This window comes from Notechis scutatus, chromosome 14 (genome assembly GCF_049901735.1).
Source record: "Notechis scutatus isolate UNSWTSFEM ecotype Mainland chromosome 14, rNotScu1.2, whole genome shotgun sequence".
Taxonomy (NCBI): Eukaryota; Metazoa; Chordata; class Lepidosauria; order Squamata; family Elapidae; genus Notechis; species Notechis scutatus.
In genome coordinates this window covers 8,206,289-8,226,769 of record NC_142022.1, presented here as the reverse complement: position 1 = coordinate 8,226,769, position 20,481 = coordinate 8,206,289, and the positions used below count along the sequence as shown (strand labels likewise).

The 20,481-nt window shown below is 42.7% G+C and overlaps 2 protein-coding genes across 7 annotated transcripts in view; one reads left to right on the top strand and one right to left on the bottom strand.

The window, feature by feature from the left end:
- PKLR (pyruvate kinase L/R) overlaps window positions 1-7,549 on the bottom strand; it is a 13,492-nt gene extending 5,943 nt beyond the window's left edge. The window contains exons 1-7 of one of the 6 annotated variants that reach the window (XM_087943645.1): window positions 7,403-7,549; window positions 5,085-5,261; window positions 4,709-4,800; window positions 3,190-3,321; window positions 2,863-3,049; window positions 2,241-2,511; window positions 601-751 (exon numbers count right to left, since the gene is read on the bottom strand). In XM_087943645.1, coding sequence (XP_087799771.1) covers window positions 601-751; window positions 2,241-2,511; window positions 2,863-3,049; window positions 3,190-3,321; window positions 4,709-4,800; window positions 5,085-5,238 — 987 coding nt within the window. In that variant the 5' untranslated portion in view covers window positions 5,239-5,261; window positions 7,403-7,549. Of the gene's footprint in view, window positions 1-600; window positions 752-2,240; window positions 2,512-2,862; window positions 3,050-3,189; window positions 3,322-4,708; window positions 4,801-5,084; window positions 5,262-5,720; window positions 5,882-5,921; window positions 6,059-7,167 lie in introns of those variants that run through there. The other 5 variants (XM_087943648.1, XM_087943647.1, XM_087943646.1 and 2 more) reach the window with 5 other exon arrangements.
- A 1,236-nt stretch (window positions 7,550-8,785) lies between these two features.
- Window positions 8,786-17,768, top strand: FDPS (farnesyl diphosphate synthase). The gene is made up of 11 exons (XM_026689419.2): window positions 8,786-9,016; window positions 9,221-9,313; window positions 9,925-10,085; window positions 11,622-11,762; window positions 12,715-12,795; window positions 13,463-13,585; window positions 14,335-14,408; window positions 15,111-15,183; window positions 15,822-15,899; window positions 16,519-16,653; window positions 17,089-17,768. Exons 3-11 carry the CDS (start codon window positions 9,945-9,947, stop codon window positions 17,287-17,289), a joined length of 1,047 nt encoding a protein of 348 aa, XP_026545204.1. The 5' UTR covers window positions 8,786-9,016; window positions 9,221-9,313; window positions 9,925-9,944; the 3' UTR covers window positions 17,290-17,768.
- The last annotated feature ends 2,713 nt before the right edge of the window (window positions 17,769-20,481 follow it).

The window sequence follows — 20,481 nt, the reverse complement described above, 5'->3', positions numbered from 1 at the left end:
AAGCATTCTAGCTGGGGGATTCTGGGGGTTGAAGTGCACCCCTCTTAAAGCATGCTGGCTGGGGGATTCTGGGAGTTGAAGTCCACCCCTCTTAAAGCAGCCTGGCTGGGGGATTCTGGGAGTTGAAGTCCACCCCTCTTAAAGCATGCTGGCTGGGGGATTCTGGGAGTTGAAGTCTACCCATCTTAAAGAATGGTGGTTGGGGGGTTCTGGGCGTTGAAGTCCAACCCACTTAAAGCATACTGGCTGGGGGGTTCTGGGAGTTCAAGTCCACCCCTCTTAAAGCATGCTGGCTGGGGGGTTCTGGGAGTTCAAGTCCACCCCTCTTAAAGCATTCTAGCTGGGGGATTCTGGGAGTTGAAGTCCACCTCTCTTAAAGCATTCTAGCTGGGGGATTCTGGGAGTTGAAGTCCCCGCATCTCAATCAACCTTCCACCCTTGTTTTCAGGGCCAATGGGAGGCAATTCTCTCCATTCATCTCCAATGATTTCGACCCGCCCCCGGAATGGTCCTCCTTTTGTGTCCCTTCGATGAAAAGGCGCCACCTGTTGACGGAAGGTGCCTAACCCGCCAGATGTGGTGCATTTGGGTACCGCTCACCTGCGTGGCGCAGATCACGGGTTTGCCCGCCCGGTTGCAACGGCCGATCATCATCTTCTGGGCGAGGAAAACCTTCTCGGCGGGGATTTCGATCCCCAGATCCCCACGAGCCACCATGATGCCGTCGCTGGCTTCCAGGATCTCATCGAACCTGGAGACAAAGGATCAAAGGTGACAGCCCAGCTCAGCTCGCTGGATAACTACAGGTAATTCTCAGTGTACGACCATCCATTTCGCAACCAAAGTTACAACTGCGCCGGGGAAAAAAAGTGACCTGTGATGCGGTCCTTGCACTTATGACCATCGGAGCATTCACCACACTTGTCTAGTCCAAATTTTGGGGGCTTGGCAACCTGTGTTTATGACGGTTTTCCGTGTCCAGAGTTCACGTGATTCCCCATTGGTTGACAAGCAAAATTAACGGGTGAGCCGGAGTCACTTAATGACACGATTCGCTTAGTAACCGTGTGTGATCTGCTTAATGGCCAAGCCAAAAAAAAAGGGGGTAATATAATCAGAGATGACAGAAATTCCGATTCCCAATTGTGGGTCACAAGTCAAGGACTATTAATTTTTGATCTGATTGTGTGATCAGCCCTGCAAGGAGAAATCTAGCTCTTCGAGCAATAAACCAGACTTTAAGGCCCCAATTTCCGGCCACGTTTGTCACTAAGTGTCATGCCCTTGTCCGAGGAGGAAGATGAACAGCTGACCCAAGGAGTGTGAGTGTGGCTCCGTTGGCTGTGGAGGAAACTGGGGAAGGGCAAAGTCTGGCTATGCAGAGCAGGGGAGGGGTGGAACAAGGGAGAGGGAGTTCAGAGGAAGACCCAGGCCCACCCCCCTCTTCATCCTAGGGCACGCAGGGAGGAATGGAGAAGGGAGCAACATGGGTTGCATGGCTTACGGGGGGAGGAAAGGGCCCTGATTCCCTTCATTAGCCACAGCTGGGAATGAGAGTTTAAAAGAGATGCAAGCTGAGTGCAGCAGCTGCTGGGAACAAACGTGAGTTTATCTAGTGTTGACTTTGCTTATCTGTGTTCCTGGCGTCTTCCCAACCAGGTTGAGTTATTGCCGTGCCTTCACATCTGGAATTCCTTCTCCTGCCCTGCTGGACTAATTCCTTCATTTTGCCTTGATTGGACTTTAAGTTACAGTTTTTGTTGACCATGTTTTGGACTTGATTCCCTGCAGCCAAAGGCTGTTGCTAGGAGAGATTTTCTCCAGTCCAGAAGGTAACCAGGACATTGGGGGAAAAATTGGAGCTAATAAAGGGACTCCCACTGATTATCGGACTGTGTTGCCTTTGTGCCACGCCCCTTTGGGTCATCACACTAAGTGAATCACTGCAGTCGTTCAATTAGGAACGATATTAAGTGAACATGTCACTCCCCACTTGACGTTGCTAGTCGGACAGCCGTAAAAGGGGATCACACTGCGACCGTCATAAATAGGAGTCCGTGGCCAAGCGTCGGAAATTCAATCAGGCAACCGTGGGGATGTTGCAACGGTCGTTAAGTGTGAAACACAACCATAAGTCGCTTTTTTTTTCCAGCACCGTTGTGACTTCGGTCACTAAACGAACCGTCATAAGTCAAGGACAACCAGTTAAATCCAGAAAAAAAGTAGCTTTTGAGGATTACCTCTGGACCCCCTCGTGGCTTTCGACCTTGCTGATGATTTTGATGTGACGGCCGCGTTCCCCCAGCGCCCGTCGGATGTCAATCACATCCTCAGCCTTGCGGATAAAGGAGGCGAAGATCATATCCACCTCCTGTTGCACCCCGAACTCCAGGTCCTGTCTATCCCGCTGGGACAAGGCCGGCAAGTCCACCTTAGCCCCCGGCAAGTTGACTCCCTTCCGGCTACACAGCATCCCGCCGTTTTCCACCTCGACCACACAACTGTCAGGACCTAGTGGTTAGTGCACACACAAGGGTTGGGGAGGAGACACAAGATAGGAGAAACTGATCGGTTGGGGGATTCTGGGAGTCCATCCCTCTTAAAGCAGGCTGGCTGGGGGATTCTGGGAGTTGAAGTCCACCCCTCTTAAAGCACCCTGGCTGGGGGATTCTGGGAGTTGAAGTCCATCCCTCTTAAAGCATCCTGGCTGGGGGATTCTGGGAGTTGAAGTCCATCCAACTTAAAGCCTGCTGGCTGGGGGATTCTGGGAGTTGAAGTCCACCCAACTTAAAGTTGCCAAGATGGAGCCGCCGTGATATAACTGGAGAAAGAGATCCACCCTACCAGTGGGAGAAAACTTACGGAGTTCCTTGACCAGTAAGGAAATCTGCCCATCGTCAATAAAGATCCGCCCGCCAACGCTCACAACTTTTGGCAAGTTGGCGTAATCCACCCAAATCGTCTGCGCGTCGCATTGCTCCCGGAAGGCCGGATCCGTGGTCACGATCAAGCGGGATCCTTTGGCGAGTTCCACTTCTTCGTTCTCGCCCTGGTGGGAAAAGATCACGGACCAGATGCATGGAGGAAAGGTGACTCCCTTAACGCCGGGTGTTGCTAAACGACACCGATGGGAACCAGAAAAAAAAAAAGACATTTTTTTGGGGGGGGGGATTTATCCCTCAACCTTACCCCTTTAATCAACCCTGTCCTGATTTCAGGGCCTTTGGTGTCCAAAGCGATGGCCACCGGCCGGTAGACGAGGGGATTAGTGGCCAAGCTTTTCGCGGCTTCCCGGATGTTTGCAATGGACTTGGCGTGGTACTGAAATGAAATGAAGTTGCATTCAAGGTCTGCAACCCCCTTCATTGCCATCTCAGAAAACCTTCCTTCCTTCCTGTTGGACTAGAAGACCTCGAAAGTTCCCTTCCAACTCTGATATTCATCTATTCCTTCCTTCCTTTCTTCCTTCCTCTGATTTGTTCCTTCCTTCTGCTCTCCTTCCTTCCCCTTTTTGTCGTTCCTTCCTCTCTCCTTCCCTTCTAATCTTTCCCTTTCCTTTCTTCTTTTTCTTCCTTCCCTCCATCCTTCCTTCCCTCATTCCTACCTTCCCCTCTAATTCCTTACTTAGTTACTTCCCTCCTAATCCCTCTTTTTCCTTCCTTCCTTCCTTCCTTCTAATCCTCCCTCTCCTTCCTTCCTTTCTTTCTTTCTCTTTTCCTTTCCTTTCTCCCTTCATTCCTCCCTCTTTCCCTCTTTTTCTTTTTCTTTCTCTTTTCCTTTCCTTTCCTCCTTCATTCCTCCCTCACCTTCCTTCCTTCACCCTTTATTTATATATTTCTTTCTCTCGTTTCCTTTCTCCTTCATTCCTCCCACTCTTTCCCCTCTCTTTCCTTTCTTTCTCTCTTTTCCTTTCCTTTCCTTTCCTCCTTCATTCCTCCCTCACCTTCCCTCCTTCACCGTTTATATCTTTCTCTCCTTTCCTTTCCTTTCTCCCTTCATTTCTCCCCCTCTTTCCCTTTCTTTCTTTCCTTTCTTTCTCTCTTTTCCTTTCCTTTCCTTTCTTTCTCCCTTCCTTCCTTCCTTTCTTTCTTTCTTTTCTTTCTTTTTCTTTCTTTCTTTCTTCTTTCTTTCTTTCTTTTCTTTCTTTCTTTCTTTCTTTCTTTCTTTCTTTCTTTCTTTCTTTCTTTCTTTCTTTCTTTCTTTCTTTCTTTCTTTCTTTTTCTTTCTTTCTTTCTTTCTTTCTTTCTTCTTTCTTTCTTTCTTTCTTTCTTTCTCTCTTTTCCTTTCCTTTCCTTTCTCCCTTCATTCCTCCCTCCCTCCCTCCCTCTTTCTTCTTTCTTTCTTTCTTTCTTTCTTTCTTTCTTTCTTTCTTTCTTTCTTCTTTCCTTTTTCTTCCTTCCTTCCTTCCTTCCTTTTTCTTTCTTTCTTTCTTTCTTTTCTTTCTTTCTTTCTCTTTCTTTCTTTCTTTCTTTCTTTCTTTCTTTCTTTCTTTCTTTCTTTCTTTCTTTCTTTCTTTCTTTCTTTCTTTCTTTCTTTCTTTCTTTCTTTCTTTCTTTCTTTCTTTCTTTCTTTCTTTCTTTCTTTCTTTCTTTCTTTCTTTCTTTCTTTCCTTTCTTTCTTTCTTTCTTTCTTTCTTTCTTTCTTTCTCTTTCTTTCTTTCTTTCTTTCTTTCTCTTTTTTCCTTCCTCCCTCCCTCCCTCCCTGGTACCTCATGCGATCCATGCGAGAAATTCAGCCGCGCAATATTCATGCCGGCTTTGATCATTTCACGCAACATCTCCACCTTCTGCGACGCAGGGCCTACAACGGGAAGGGGAGAGACGAAAACTGCTTTCTAGGGGTGTCCTCAGGGGTGGGGGCACTGCAAGACAGGGCCTCAAAATGTACAGGGTCCCCCTGCCATCTTCCAGGACAATCCCCTCCCCCCAATTCTACATCCCTTTTGATTTCCCCACAAGCATCCTTGTTGCAAAACTACACAGGGCCATGAGGGAGGGGTGCGCTGCCCGGGTCCTTCCCCACCCATTTTCCCCCCACCCCCTCTTTCCCATAACCCATCCTCCTGCCCCAAAGTGACCCCTCACCAATGGTGCAAACGATGCTGGTGCTCCGGGCCGTGATGGGCTCGGAGTCAATATCCAGCAGGCACAGATGTTCCAAAAATGTGTCGGCCATGGAGGCGGGAAGCTGCTGCCGTTGGAAGAAGGCTGTTCCCAGGTCGTGGGCGAGGGCAGCCATGTCCTGGGGTTGGATCCTGGCCCCTGGTGGCAAGAAGAGAGAAAGGATGAAGCTGGGCTCGCTGAATGAGCAACGCGTCATTAGATACAGATTTAACAGAGAGTTGGAAGGGTCCTTGTAGGTCATCTAGTCCAACCCCCTGCCCAAGCGGGAGACCCTACACCTTTTCTGACAAATGGCTCTTCTTGAAAGGCTCCAGGGATGAAGCTCCCACAACTTCCGAAGGCAACTTCTGTTCCACGGGTTGATGGTCCTCCCTGCCAGAAAGTTTCTCCTTATTTCCAAGTTGAATTTCTCCTTGGATCAGTTTCCATCCATTATTCCTTGTCTGGCCTTCAGGGGCTTTAGAAAATAGCTTGACCCCCCCCCTCCTCCTCTCTGGGGCAGCCCCTCCAATGTTGCAGCAGCCCTCAAATAATAATGGCAGGGTCTACAGCTCTGCGTTTCAGGTCTATCCTTGCAAGCAATTGAATAAAACCCACCGACCCTTTTCCCCCCAGACCCACCATCCATCTTCTTCCTCCTTCGAAAGCTTCTTGCCAGTTTGCACCTCGACGTTAATGCTGACTTTCCTAGTTAAACAATGACTAGCTAAGTCCCAAGTCCATAGCATTCCTCATGCTGTTGAGCTTTCTCAAAGCGCCTTTATTATTCTGTTGTCCAATTGTATTTTTGTTATATACCTCTGGCAGAGCGGGAATATTTCTGCTTTTCTACGGAAGGTGCAGGCAGCAAACCCTATGGGTGTGTCTGTGTGTGGAATTTTCCCTTCCCCTTTTATCACCATCGGAGCCCTTCGAGGTAGGCCAAGCCAAAGAGAGGTGGGGGCGGGGAGGGAGAAAATGCCTGGGAATGTGCAATGTTTCTTGTGCATTTCTTTGGCTTCTACAGGGGAGGAAGAGAAGAAAAATCTGGAGAAGGAAAGAGAGTAGAGGACAAAAAGGGAAGGAAACTAATGCAATGGGGAGAAAAGGGAAGGAAGGAGAGAGGAAAGGAAAAGGAGGTAAAGAGAGGAGGCAGAAGGAAAAGAGAGACAAGGAAAGAAGGAGAAGGAAAGGAAAGGAAAAGATAAAAGGAATGGAAAGGAACAGAAAGGAAAGGAAGGAAGGAAGGAAGGAGAAGGAAAGGAAAAGGAAAGATAAAGAAGGGAAAAGAAAGGAATGGAAAGGAAAGGAAAGAAGGACGGAAAAGAGACAAGGAAGGAAGGAGGAGGAGAAGGAAAGGAAAAGAAAAGATAAAAGGAATGGAAAGGAACAGAAAGGAAAGGAAGGAAGGAAAGAAGCTAGGAAGGAAAAGAGACAAGGATGGAAGGAGAAGGAAAGGAAAAGGAAAGATAAAAGAAGGAAAGGAAAGGAATGGAAAGGAAAGGAAAGAAGGACGGAAAAGAGACAAGGAAGGAAGAAGGAGGAGAAGGAAAGGAAAGAAAAGATAAAAGGAATGGAAAGGAACAGAAAGGAAAGGAAGGAAGGAAAAAAAGGAAGGAAGGAAAAGAGACAGGAAGGAAGAAGGAGAAGGAAAGGAAAAGGAAAGATAAAAAAAGGAAAGGAAAGGAAAGGAGCTAGTTAGTACTAAGAACTTTGAAACAAATCTGGATGAATTTCAAAAGCAGGTTTTTTTCGGTACAGAGTATCAAACCCAGCAATGTTACAACTAACTTCCTACCCTTAGTTTATTTATTTTTCTTATACTACCCCCTGCCACTCTTGGTATTAACCAACCATTTAGGGACCGGACCGTTCAAAGTTTTACAAGGCCCCTGAAAAATGTGACTTATGACTTAATTCCTCGCAGGGCAGGCTCTTCCCTTCTGATTTTCCTGCAATCTTTGGGCCCAGTTTTGCAACCTCTCTGAATCTGACCCAGGGAGATCTTAGTAGATTTTTCTCTGTGATTTAAGAGAGAGAGCAGAAAAACACTCAATGCCCGGACCTTTTCCCTCCACCGCCTCCTTGGTGCAAACTTCACCCAATTGAACACTTTGCTGCAAAGGTCACAATCATCATGAGAAGCAGCTTTAAATGTCACGACAGCGACATCCTCCCTGTTTTGCAACTGGAGACTTCAACCTTTGCCCTCAGCCCTCCCCCTTTTTCCCTGGCTCTGGGAAGGACAGCCTCGTCCCAAGCCCTTGGCTGAGAGAAATATAAGAAGACAGAGGTCATACAGGCCTGTTGAGGTGTTTATTTTCCCTTTTCCCTGCTTTCTCTGGACTGCTGGAGAGTTTAAACAGGGCCGAAAAGGACCGTTGGTCTAAGAGCTCTGGGCCAGCCCCTTTTTCCCAGGGAGATTTCCACCCCTGCACAAAAACCCACAACAACCACACCCAGCAGCAGCAGCAACTTCAGGGCTGCAGTTAAGGAAGGAAGTGGAGCAGCTGAGGTTAAGTCTCTTTTTTTTCCAAACCAGTTTTCCGAATATTATTGGCGGGATGAATTCCAGGCAACTTCCTCTGAAAGTGCGTCAGGCTTTCCCCCCCACTCTGTGTGTGTGTGTGTGTGTGTGTGTGTGTGAGAGAGAGAGAGAGAGAGAGAGAGAAAGAGAGAGAAACAGTAAATAAGAAGGAAAGAGACAGAGAAAGAGAAAAAGACAAAGATAGTATGAAAGGGACAAAGAAAGAGAAAGAAGGGAAAAGAGACAGGAAGAAAGGAAAAAGAGAAAGAAAGAAAGAATGAGAGAGAGAGGAGGAGGGAGAGATAGAGACAAAAAGAAAAGGAGGCAAGGAGAGACAAAAAGAGTGAGAAAGAAAAAAGACAGATGGAACAGTGAATAAGAAGGAAAGAGAAAGAGAAAGAAACTATGAAAGAGACAAAGAAAGAGAAAGAAGGAAAAAGAGACAGGAAGAAAGAGAAAAAAGAAACAGAATGAGAGACAAAAAGAAAAGACAGAACGAGAGACAGAAAAAGAGAATGAGAAAGAAAAAGACAGATAGAAAGAAAGAAACAGTGAGTAAGAAGGAAAAAGACAGAGAGAAAGACAATGAAAGTACGAAAGAGACAAAGAAAGAAGGAAAAAGAGACAGAGGAAGAAAGAGAAAAGGACAAAGAAACAAAGAATGAGAGAGAGAGACAAAAAGAGAGAGGAAGGGAGGGAGAAATTGGAAAGGAGGAAGAAGGAAGGAAGGAAGGAAGGGAGGAAAGAAAGAAAAAGAAAGAAAAAGAAAGAAAGAAAGAAAGAAAGAAAGAAAGAAAGAAAGAAAGAAAGAAAGAAAGAAGGAAGGAAGGAAAGAAAGAAAGAAAGAAAGAAAGAAAGAAAGAAAGAAAGAAGGAAGGAAGGAAGGAAGGAAGGAAGGAAGGAAGGAAGAAGAAAGAAAGAAAGAAAGAAAGAAAGAAAGAAAGAAAAAAGAAAGAAAAAGAAAGAAGGGTTAAATCTATTCAGAAATAGAACGCGGAAGCCACCCCATCTTCCAACTCCTCCCTTTTCCCCACTTCGAGCCAATCCTCAACTCCCTCGAGCTTCAAGCTCCTCCTCTCCCTCTCTCCGATTGGCTCTTATCCCCATGGCCCGTCTTCATCCGATGGAGAAGGCCAATCAATCCTGCCTATGGTCTATATCCTTACCTCGGCCGCTTCTTCTTCTTTTTTTCCTCTCTCCCCTTTCCCGCGAGGCTTTCTGGGTGTCGTAGTCCGCGCCTGCGTTCTTTCCGCTTGGGTTCTGCTGGCGCCAGGACTACAAAACCCAGAGGGCATTTCGGCGCCCTGGGCGAATACCATAATACCATAACCGGCAACCGGGCAGAATCTGTCTTGAGTGCTGAGATAAGCTTAGAAGGTTAGCAAAGGTAAGCGTTGCATTTAAAAATTGTCTGTATTCTTCTGCGTTTTGATGGCCGGGGTGAAAGAAACCCTTGCTCCCTTGCAAAAAGCGGCCCTTTGTCGGGAATAACCTTGCAAGCACACTTTATCAGGCTTAAAGGCGCTAGTCCACATGATATTTGCAATCTCAGGAGCGCATTGCAAACGCTGCTTTTCCATTTCTGCCTTAGGTTTTTGGAGAGCGCGCTGCAAAGCTACAGTCCATCGCGGGAGTCACCTTTTCCTGCCTGGCAGGGTTGTTCTCCCGCATTTCAGGAAGGCTGGTAAGTAAGATGTAGAATTTTTTAAAAAAAATATTTTTTTAAATAAAGATAGGTATCCATCGTTCATGGGAGCAAGGAAATTAAAAGCGTCGGGAATTTATCGTACAATCAAAATGGACCTCAAAGGCCATATAGACCAACCCCCTTCTCTGTGCTCTTCCTTCTCCTCCCATCCTCCTCCTGTCTACAACTCCTCTCTCTTTTAGCACTGATGATGTTAGCTAGCTGGGTCATGAAACGTCTGCAAGAAAACCACCGAGCTCAGAGAGCACCAAGAACCCCACAGCTGGGCAGGGGGGAGCAGGGGTGGGGTTGGACTAGATGCCCTACAAGGTCCCTTCTAACTCAATCTGTATCTGTATCGGTTCTCCTCCTCCTCCTCTCTGCAAACCCATCTCCCTTCTAGCCACTGATGATGTGACCTAGTAGGGTCCTGAAACGTCTTCAAGGAAACAAAACCAGCTCACGCAGCACTTGAGTTTGTTTTTCTTTCAATAAAACAGATAGATTTATCTATTCGGGGGAAAACTGGAATTCAACCCACGGGGTTGCCACAGGCCAAATAAGATGGATGTGAGTGGCTTTAACACAACCCTTTTTTCCTCCTACAGGTCTGTTTCCTTGGAAAAGCATGAGCGAAGGTGCAAAGCATCACTCTGCAGCTAAGGACAAGGAAGAATTTGTGAATTTCTTCCCCCAAATTGTCCGAGACCTGTTGGAAAACGAACTTCACATCCCTGAATTGACCGATGCCGTCACCAGGCTAAAAAGGGTGAGATTCGAGCCCTTCTTTTCTGTGCAAAACCCAGATTTGCAATAAAATTAACAAAAAATGTGGACACTGAAGGGAAATTAAAATCTAAGCAAGAGCTTGCAGACCAGGGCATCATACTATGCTGGTGGCCTCGGTTGCAAGTACAAACTAGATACGATAAAGACACAAAAAATTGTGGCTTATACGAAGGACAGTCTTTGATCAGATATTGTTGAACTCTGGTGAAAAAATAAGAATATATATGTATATGTATATATATATATATTTGTTTTCTGAGGTTCTGTATATATATATATATATATATATATATATATATATATATATATATATATGAATATGAATATGTATGTGTATATATATGAATATGTGTATATATATATGTATGTATATATATGTATATATGAATATGTATGTGTATATATATGTATGTATATATATGTATATTGATTCAACTGGAAAACAGGACGAACAAGTAAAAGACACAATGACACCATGGGTTAAAAAAAAACTTTGGTTATAATATAGAATAAGAGAAATGGCAAAACTGATGGGAAAGGAACTATAAATTGACAAGGGCAACTTCTTGCTAAAGAAAATTTATATAAAATGTTTTATAGATACAAAAATCAGCATTGGCTAAATACCCACACGCGTTTCGCTTAGCGACTGTTTAAAGTTAATGGCACCGGGGAAAAAAAATGACTTACAACCATTTCTCCCAATTATAACCAACTGCAAGCCATCCCAGTGATCATTTATATTCTGACGCTGGATAACTGACTCACATTTGCGACAATAAATTTGCCCCAATGTCACTCAAACTTCTGACAAGTTTGGCCACTGACTCATATTTATGATGATTGCGGTGGAGGTTACGCGATCCGCTTTTGCGACCTTCACAACAAGCAAAGTCGAGGGAAACCAGATTCACTTAACGATGGAACCAATTTAACTTGGGCGGGGGGTTGGACTAGATGACCTACAAGGTCCCTTCCAACTCTGATTATCTGTTATCGGTTAACTAAGTGCAGGGATTTGGTTAACAAAAGGCGACCAGAACAGTCGTAAAACGGGACAAAGCTCACCGAGCAAATTTCTCACTTAGCGGCGTAAATTTTGGAGCTCAGTTGTGGTTGTACATTCAGAGTGGTGTGGTGGCCTAGAGGGGAAGCTGTCGCCTCACCATCAGGAGGCTGTGAGTTCGATCCTAGGTAGAGGCAGATATTTCTTTCTCTCTGGGCACACGGAGAATATTATCTGCCGAACAAAACTCCGCTCTGGTGACAGGAGGGGCATCCGGCCAGTAAACGCTCTGCTAGCTCCATTCAGTTGCCCAGATTCCACCCCAGTGCAAGGGATTATGGGGTCATTAAATGATCATGGTTTTGGTCATAAGTTGAGGACAAGCTGTAACGCCCAGCAGGGTGAGCTGGAGACCAAGAGGAGATCAAAACACCGTGGGACCTCTTCTTAAGCCACAATTGTCGCAATTCCCTTACTGTCTCTTTTTTGGGGGGCGGGGTTTCCCCATAGGTGATCGAATATAATGCCGTCGGTGGCAAATACAATCGTGGATTAACGGTGGTGGCCGCTATTCGCGAACTCGCCAAACCAGACCAGCCTGATCCGAAGGCTTTCCGCATCGCCCTGGTTGTGGGTTGGTGCATTGAACTGGTAAAAATTTCCTTTGTGACTTTTTGTCTGCTGCAAACGCATTTTGAATTACAGTGTATTGTCATTTACAGAAAAGCAAAGGTAGAACAAATAGGAATATTAACATATATACTAATAAACAACAGTAATAGTGTAACAGAATAGTTTTGACTAGATTTCTCTTTATATTAGCGTATTTGTAATTCTGTGGGTTATATTGGCATATTTAAAATGATAAAACCCTCTTTATATTTAGTTCATGCATAGCAGTTATCTTTCATTCGTCTAATTTCCACCTCTTATCTCTACTCATAGAATCTGTTCCGTGTTAAGTAATATTCTGTGTCTTCTTTGTCCTTTATTTTTAATACCAACCCGTCCATCTCTGCTCAGTCTAATACTTTCCGAATTACATCCTCGTTGTCAACTCGTAAAACATTCCTATGCCTGTTTTAGTAGTTGCCATAAAAAGTGGGGGAGAAGTGGAAGTACATTCCAACTCTTATCTTTACAAGATTGTAACTAAACTACCAGAGTTTTTGCCTGCGGATATATTTAATTGGAGAATGTGATTGATGACACCCAATCCATGAACAATTGGAGAATCTGATTTATGAAACACCATATGCCAGAGCCAGTAGAGGCAGTGCCTCTAATGAATCCTTTGAAGTTTTTTTGAAGTTTGGCTCGAGGATCATGATTTAATTAGGGTGATTGCTGGAATCCTGACACTCGTCTGACGGGGCGGTTCTCCTTTTTCCCAGCATTTGCAAATAACAATCCTTGCTTGCTGTCAATACAGGTAAAACTAGATATGCAGCCTCTTTATCGTAGCCTTCTCGTGTTACTAGTTCTCAGCGTTGTTGGTTTCCCAATCAAAGTCCTCCTTGGCAAAGCAGAAGGAATGTCTTCTTTTGCCCAGAGGGGAAAAATGGCCACATCTGATTTTTATTATTTTTATTTTTCATTACAGTTGCAGGCGTTTTTCCTCATCGCAGATGATATCATGGACTCTTCAGTGACCCGCCGAGGACGACCTTGCTGGTACAGGCAGGTAATTTGAGCAGATCCAAAAAATCCTTAGGTTTTTTCCCCCCCTCTTTGTGTGTGTGTGTGTAAAAGAACACACTTAGCAAATCTCTCACTCAGCAACAGAACTTTTGGGCTTAATTAGGATAGGATAGGATAGAATCCTTTATTGGCTAAGTGTGATTGGAGACATAAGGTATGTGCCTTTGGTGCATATGCTCTCAGTGTACATAAAAAGAAAGGATAGGATAAGAGAGGAGAGGGGAAGATAGAATAAGATGAAGAGAAGATGAAGAGAATAGGAATAGAATACAGAATAGAAAAAGAAATATGGAAGAGAATAGGATATAGAATAGAATACAGAAGAGAAAAGGAGAGAGGAGATGAAGAGAAGAGAAAAGATGGGATGGGATCAAATGAGAAGAGGAGAGAAAAGGAGAGAAGATAAGACAACCTTTATTGTCACTTTTTTTCTGTAAACACACTGGCGCACATTTTTTAAAAACGCATTTTTGACGCTCGCTCGCAAAAGAAAATACCGTGATCTTAAGTCGAGAACTATACGTTTAGAGGCTGGTTTTTTTTTGTTTTGTTTTTATTTGCAAGGAAGTCAAAACTAGGATTTAGGGGTGACTTGATTTTCCTGGTAATCCCTGCTTCCTTTTTGGGGGGGGGGGCGTCCTCTCGCCCAGGAAGGGATCGGTTTGGACGCCGTGAACGATGCGTTTCTGGTGGAATCCAGTGTGTACCAGTTGTTGAGGCGGCACTGCCGAGACCAGCCATACTATATGAATTTATTGGAGCTTTTCCTTCAGGTGAGCAATGAACCATGAACCCTTCCTCGTTGAGGGCCAGCGCCCCCATCCCCCAGCTTTAAATTTGGCTGTTTTGTTTGGGGGGGCCCCGGAGAGGCTGCGGAGGGGCCCAATAAATGGAATTTATGATGTGGACATTTTGATGTTAAGATTCCACCCAGAACCAAACAATCCCACCGATTGCAAACTTTCACGTTAAGTTAGGGGTGGAAAAAAAACAAATCTGCTCCAAATATTGAATGCCTTTGAGGTGTCCTCCGACTTACGACGGCATTCGAGCTCAACATTGCTGCTGCTATGGCTCCTTGCTTGAGTCTACCTCTTCTTCATTAATCGAAGATGATTCGAACTCGCTGTTAATGCAGGTAGTACTTGACATAATGACCATTGGGTGCCAAATTGCCGTTGTTAAGTGAATCCCTGAATCAATGAACCATTGTAAGTCGAGGACTACCTGCAGCGGAGAAGGTTCTGGATTAGGGGTGGAGAGAACCAGGTTCGAGTCCTCTCTTCTTCCCCTTGGTAGACTTTGAGCCATTCACTCGTTCGCCAAGCCCTACCTTGGAGGGTTGTTGTGTAGCAAAACAGAAGGAGGAAAGGGATGAACGGGAAAGTTGGGATGTAAATAGATGAACAAGAATGCCGAAAAAGCAATGGAAAGAGGTCGTTTCTGGCCTTTTTCTTCCTTTTTTTAATCTTCTTTTTTTCTTTTCATCTTCTTTTTCTTTTTCTCTCCTGTGCTTTCCCAGTCATCCTACCAGACCGAGCTGGGCCAAACCTTGGATCTGTTTCAGATCAATCTGAATAGCTTCACCGAAGAAAGGTGAGAAGATGTCGCAGTGATACTCCAGTGGTCCTCGACTTACAACAGTTCGTTTAGTGACCATCCGAGGTTACAATGGCGCTGAAAAAAATGACTTATGGCTTTAGTTATTCGGCTATCCTTCCTTCCTTCCTTCCTTCCTTCCTTGGGGTTGGACTAGAAGACCTCCAAGGTCCCTTCCAAATTTAATATTCTGTTATTTTTCTATTCTTTTTTTCCTTCCTTCCTTCCTTCCTTCCTTCCTTCCTTCCTTCCCTTCCTTCCTTCCTTGGGGTTGGACTAGAAGACCTCCAAGGTCCCTTCCAAATTTAATATTCTGTTATTCCTTCCTTCCTTCCTTCCTTCCTTCCTTCCTTCCCTCCTTCCTTGGGGTTGGACTAGAAGACCTCCAAGGTCCCTTCCAAATTTAATATTCTGTTATTTTTCTATTCTTTTTTCCTTCCTTCCTTCCTTCCTTCCTTCCTTCCTTCCTTCCTTCCTTCCTTCCTTCCTTCCTTCCTTCCTTCCTTCCTTCCTTCCTTCCTTCCTTCCTTCCTTCCTTCCTTGGAGTTGGACTAGAAAACCTTTAAGGTCCCTTCCAACTCTGATATTCCTTTATTGTTATTTTGCTATTCCTTCCTTCCTTCCTTCCTTCCTTCCTTCCATCCATCCATCCATCCATCCATCCATCCATCCATTGAAGCTTTATGTTTCGTTCTGCAGGTACAAAGCCATCGTGAAGCACAAAACGGCCTATTACTCATTTTATTTACCGGTGGCGGCTGCCATGTATATGGTGAGTCTGAGGCTTGGTGTCAGCAGGCAGAAAACGTTAGTAACCAGGGCCAAAAATAAAACTGGTCATAAAATGGAGCCTGTCGTGTGACCGATCCACTTTAGAACCGCCATGAATTGCAGTTGTAAAACAGCTCGTTCAAAAGTTGGCCCTGAAAAACCCGACTTAACGATGGTTTTCTCAGAGTTACGCCCTTTGCTTGCCTCCCAGGGGTCACGTGATCAAAATCCAGGTGATTTTATTGGCAACTGACTCGCACCTATGACGGTGGCAGTGTCCCGAGGTCACACCGAGCAGAGTCCATGGGCAAGCTGGATTCGCTTAACGGCCGGGTTACTTATTAGCTGCAGGGACTCACTAACTGCGGCAAAAAAAAATCGTGCAAAACTCACTTAGCAATTGTCTCACTTAACAACGGAAACGTTGGGCTCAATTTGTGGTCATAAGTTGAGGACCTGTAATTATTATTTTTTTTAAAGATAAATGAAGAAGGCCACAATCCCAACTTCAGGGCGAGGAACAGGCGAATATGCTAGAAGTTGTATTTTACTCATGGCTCGTTGCAAAGTTTATCTATCCCTGTAGTTTGTGTGTTTCATTTCTTTTCCCCCTTCCTCCTCCTCCTCTTCCTCACTTAGGCTGGCATCGACAGCGAGGGAGAGCATGCAAACGCCAAGGCCATTCTTCTCGAGATGGGGGAATTTTTTCAAATCCAGGTACCGTTTTTGCAAGTTTTTATCAAAAAGAAATGGATGGAAAATCCATTCAATAATAATTAAGTTTTTTAAAAAAATTTAGATTGCTTGGGATTTGAACACGGGACATCCAGGCTCACGGGAACAAAACCAGCAAATTTTCCTTTGTTTCTCTGTTTTTCATGGCATTTCTGGAAAAAGTGGCCTCCATCAGGACTAGAAACCTGCTGGGGTTCTAAATAAATCTGGTGTTCTCTGAAACAAGCCGGTAGTGCACTTCCTGGCTTAAATCTTCTACCTGAGAAGCAAAGGAGGTTCGAAAGCTGACCTGCCTTTTGTATATATATGTTTTAAAAATGTATGCAAAATTCACTTTTAACTGGTCAGTCTTTCATGTTTGTCTGGATTCCTGGAATTAAAACCATTTTGGCCTAAGCGGGGAAGAAAAATCAAGAAAAGCAGGAAGTTTTGCAGGGTGCGGATAGACTGGTTTGGGTTGTCAGCAGTCACACGAGGGTTGGACTAGATGGCCTATAAGATCCCTTCCAGCTCTGTTATTATTTCTGTCGTTAAACCTGCAAAAACAGTGCGACGTGAAATACATTTTAAATTAAAAAGAGTTGTATTCCTCCCAACGCAGGACGATTTCCTCGACAATTTTGGGGATCCCCAAGTGACTGGGAAAATAGGGACGGATATTCAGGATAACAAGTGCAGCTGGTTGGTGGTGCAGAGCCTCAAACGAGCATCTCCGGAGCAGAGGAAGATTTTGGAGGTAACCTGGTTAGCTAAAACAACAAACCGAGTTTTCCAACGGCCACTGAATCGGCTCTAAATTGACCGTACATCAGGGGTGGGATTCTACCTGGTCAAATATCAGGAACATATTAACATACGTGGTGGACTTGGTATGGGATTTGTTTTATCCATGGATAGAAAATAGAAAAAAACTAAAAGGGATTAGATATATTCATAGAGCAATAAGAGAAACTAATGTAATAGATATAATGGATCTCATTTATACTACATAGATGGGAATGTGATTATTGTTACATTGTATATTTGATAAGAATATTATTAAAATGGTTAAGTAATTGAAATATGTACCTAATCGACGCACGATTGAAATGTGGAATGGATTTTTTGTATATAAAAATAAAAAAATTATGTCCAAATTTTATATATATATATATTTTCTGGAATCCCGCAGGAGAACTACGGTCAAAAAGATCCGGAGAAAATTAATCGTGTGAAGGCTCTCTACGAAGAACAAGACTTAAAAGCCGTTTATAAAAACTACGAAGAAAACAGCTACCAACAGATTGTGGGTTTAATCGCCCAACACGCCGTCCATTTGCCCAGCCGGATTTTCCTTGATTTGGCCGACAAAATCTATAAAAGACAGAAATAATCTCTGCAAAGAAATCTGGATTTTATTTTTTATTTTTTAGCTGGGACTTGAGATAAAAGCAAAATTTCTCAGAACGGTTGTGGGCTAATTCAGAAAAAGGAAGTGGGGGGAAAAAGGAATATTTGCTTTGGGTTACACCCTCAATGGGATTTTTATTTTATGTTTTTTTCTTTCGATAGGGGAGCTATTTAGAAAGATAAATAAATTTCATTTTTCTTTGCCGGAGAGGAAAATCCAACGGTATTTCTAAGGGGGTTGCAGGCTGCTTTTTCCTCCCTTCCCAAGCCGTGAATGCTTGCCACCAGGGTTGGCGGTTGGGGATGATAGGAATTGTAGTCCTTTTAGGAAACGGGTGAGTTGCTGCTTGGACATTACTGGTCTTCGACACGGGACGAGGCTCGCAAAGATGAGATCCGTATTTGGGGTGATGTGGTCTGGTTGGAAGACTTTGTACCCACCAATAAATTATTTTCCAATTGGATTTTGTGTGTTGAAAAGGGACAACCGAGGGGAGATTGTGGCTTTCCCCCCCTTCTTCTCTCCTTCCTTCTTCCTTCCTTCCTTCTCTGTTCAAGCTATGGCAGGGATGGAGGTGAAGGTAATCCTTAATGACAGCAGTTGGGATTGGAGGCTCCGTGGCTAAACGAGGCCGTTCTTAAATGAGTGGTGCCTGATTCTATGACCTTTTTTTTTTGCCACGGTTGTTAAGTGAATCATTGCAGTTGTTAAGCGAATCAGGCATTTGTTAAGTGAATATAATAATAAAGCAACAACAATAATAACAATATGATGATGATAATATAATAATACCCACCCATATCAGCCATCAGCCAGTCAATATTTGTGATACATTTTTAAAGGTTTAGTTGACTTGAGTTTCATGTTTAATGAATAAAGTTAATAATAATAATAATAATAATAATAAATCGATACCTAGGATGCTGGCAGCAATTCGTATCAACCATCAGTGCCAGTTAATAATATTTGTGATACATTTTTAAATGTTCAATTGACTGAGTTTCATGTTTAACGAATAAAGTTAATAATAATAATAATACATAATAAATAAATTATTATTATTATTATTAATAATAATAATAATAATAATAATAATAATAATAATAATAATAATAATAATAATAATAATAATAATAATAATAATAATAATAATAATAAATCAATATATTGCAGCTTCCTGCAATAACACCAGCAAAACTGGAAAAAAATGCTACTCGGAACATCATACATTTTAAGAAGATACAATTAGTGCCAGTTAATAATATTTGTGATACATTTTTAAATGTTTAGTTGACTGAGTTTCATGTTTAATGAATAAAGTTAATAATGATAATGATAATAATGATAATAATGATAATAATGATATAATAATAATAATAATAATAATAATAATAATAATAATAATAATAATAATAATAATAATAAATAATAAATAATAAATAATAAATAATAAATAATAATAATAAATAATAATAATAAATCGATACCTAGGATGCTGGCAGCAATTCGTATCAACCATCAGTGCCAGTTAATAATATTTGTGATACATTTTTAAATATTCAGTTGACTGAGTTTCATGTTTAATGAATAAAAGATAATAACTAACAATAATAATAACATAGAATATAGAATAGAATAAGAATAGAATAGAATGGATAGAAATAATGGAATAGAGTAGAATGGATAAAATAATAGAATAGAATAGAATAGAATAGAATAGAATAGAATAGAATAGAATAGAATAGAATAGAATAGAATAGAATTATTTATTGGCCAAGTGTGACTGGACACACAAGGAATTTGTCTTGGTGCAAATATTCTCTGTACATAAAAGAAAAGATACATTTTCTTTTATGCCTACCGTCCCTGTCCTTTTGTCCCCATTTATTCGTACCTATTTCCTGTATTCTTACTCATGTTTATACTTATACCTATTACCTTGTAAGCGATTGACAAATCAAATAAATAAATAAAACATTTGTCAAGAGTCAAGATGAGGTACAGCACTTAATGATAGTTATAGGGTACAATAAGCAATCAAATACTAGGAAACAATATAAATCGTTAGGATACAAGCGACAAAGTTACAGTCATACAGTCACAAGTGGGAGGGGATGGGTGATAAGGAGTGATGAGAAGATTAATAATAATAGTAGTGCAGACTTAGTAAATAGTTGGACAGTGTTGTGGGAATGAGTTGTTTAGCAGAGGGATGGCATTCGGGGGGGAAATTGTCTATATACTTAGATGTTACCTTAACAGCTCTTAGGTCCTTGGTTAAAACTTGAACTGTTAAGTTTTTACCAGTCCCAGACTGTGAATGGAATTGAAAGTTAAATCAATAATAATAAATGTCCCAGACTGAATCGAATGGAATATTAACCATAATATAAACGGGCTGAAGTGTCGTGTTTTCCACTCATTTGTTTAACTGGGTTCTTTTTAATCTTAGTTTTAGGATTTGCATGGAGAACTGATCATATCTTAGGTCATCTTTATGCAGAAATGTTCAACATTAAAAACAAGCACTCCTGTACCACGATGAGGACTAGAAAGTTGCCTCTTCTCGATTAATGAGAGCTGGATCCCCTGCTAGGCAGAGTTCTGAATTTGATAATTGGTTTACATCTCTGGTGTCGCTTTCCGAAATATTTGCCTGCAAATGAAGAAATTGTTCTTGCCTCTGGGGGATATATTTATTTTTAAAAGATGTGTGGTCTTGGAGAGACACCTGGAATTCTTACTCATAAGGAGCAGAGCAGTGTGGATAAATTGCACGTTGCAGCGTGTGTGTGTGTGTGTGTGTGTTTGTGGGTAGACTTAAAAAAGAAATTTAAAGAAAGGCGCAGGTCCAGCCTTAAATGGATTTGAGCAGAAACTCTGGAGGGGAAGAAAAAAAGAAAAGAAAAGAAAGCTCTAAGGTGCATGCTTGAATCCAAGCCTAACCGTGGCTTGTTTTAAACTCTGTTAAATCAAGGCGATTGACCCTAAACTTTCTACTCGGGTCAAAAGCTCAACTTAACCATTCCAATGAGACACCAAACCTCGTGGGTTTTGGCTCTGTTTGGGCCAGAACCAACCTGTCTGTCTGTCTGTCTGTCTGTCTGTATCTCTCTTATGTGTGTCTATCTTATATCTATACCTATATCTATCCATCCATCCATCTGTCTATCT

Coding starts and splice junctions, on each gene's coding strand:
- FDPS (XM_026689419.2), top strand. CDS start 9,945: ATGAGCGAAGGTGCAAAGCATCACTCTGCAGCTAAGGACAAGGAAGAA. Junction 13,586..14,334: donor TATTGGAGCTTTTCCTTCAG/GTGAGCAATGAA, acceptor GTGCTTTCCCAG/TCATCCTACCAGACCGAGCT. Junction 15,184..15,821: donor TGGCGGCTGCCATGTATATG/GTGAGTCTGAGG, acceptor TTCCTCACTTAG/GCTGGCATCGACAGCGAGGG.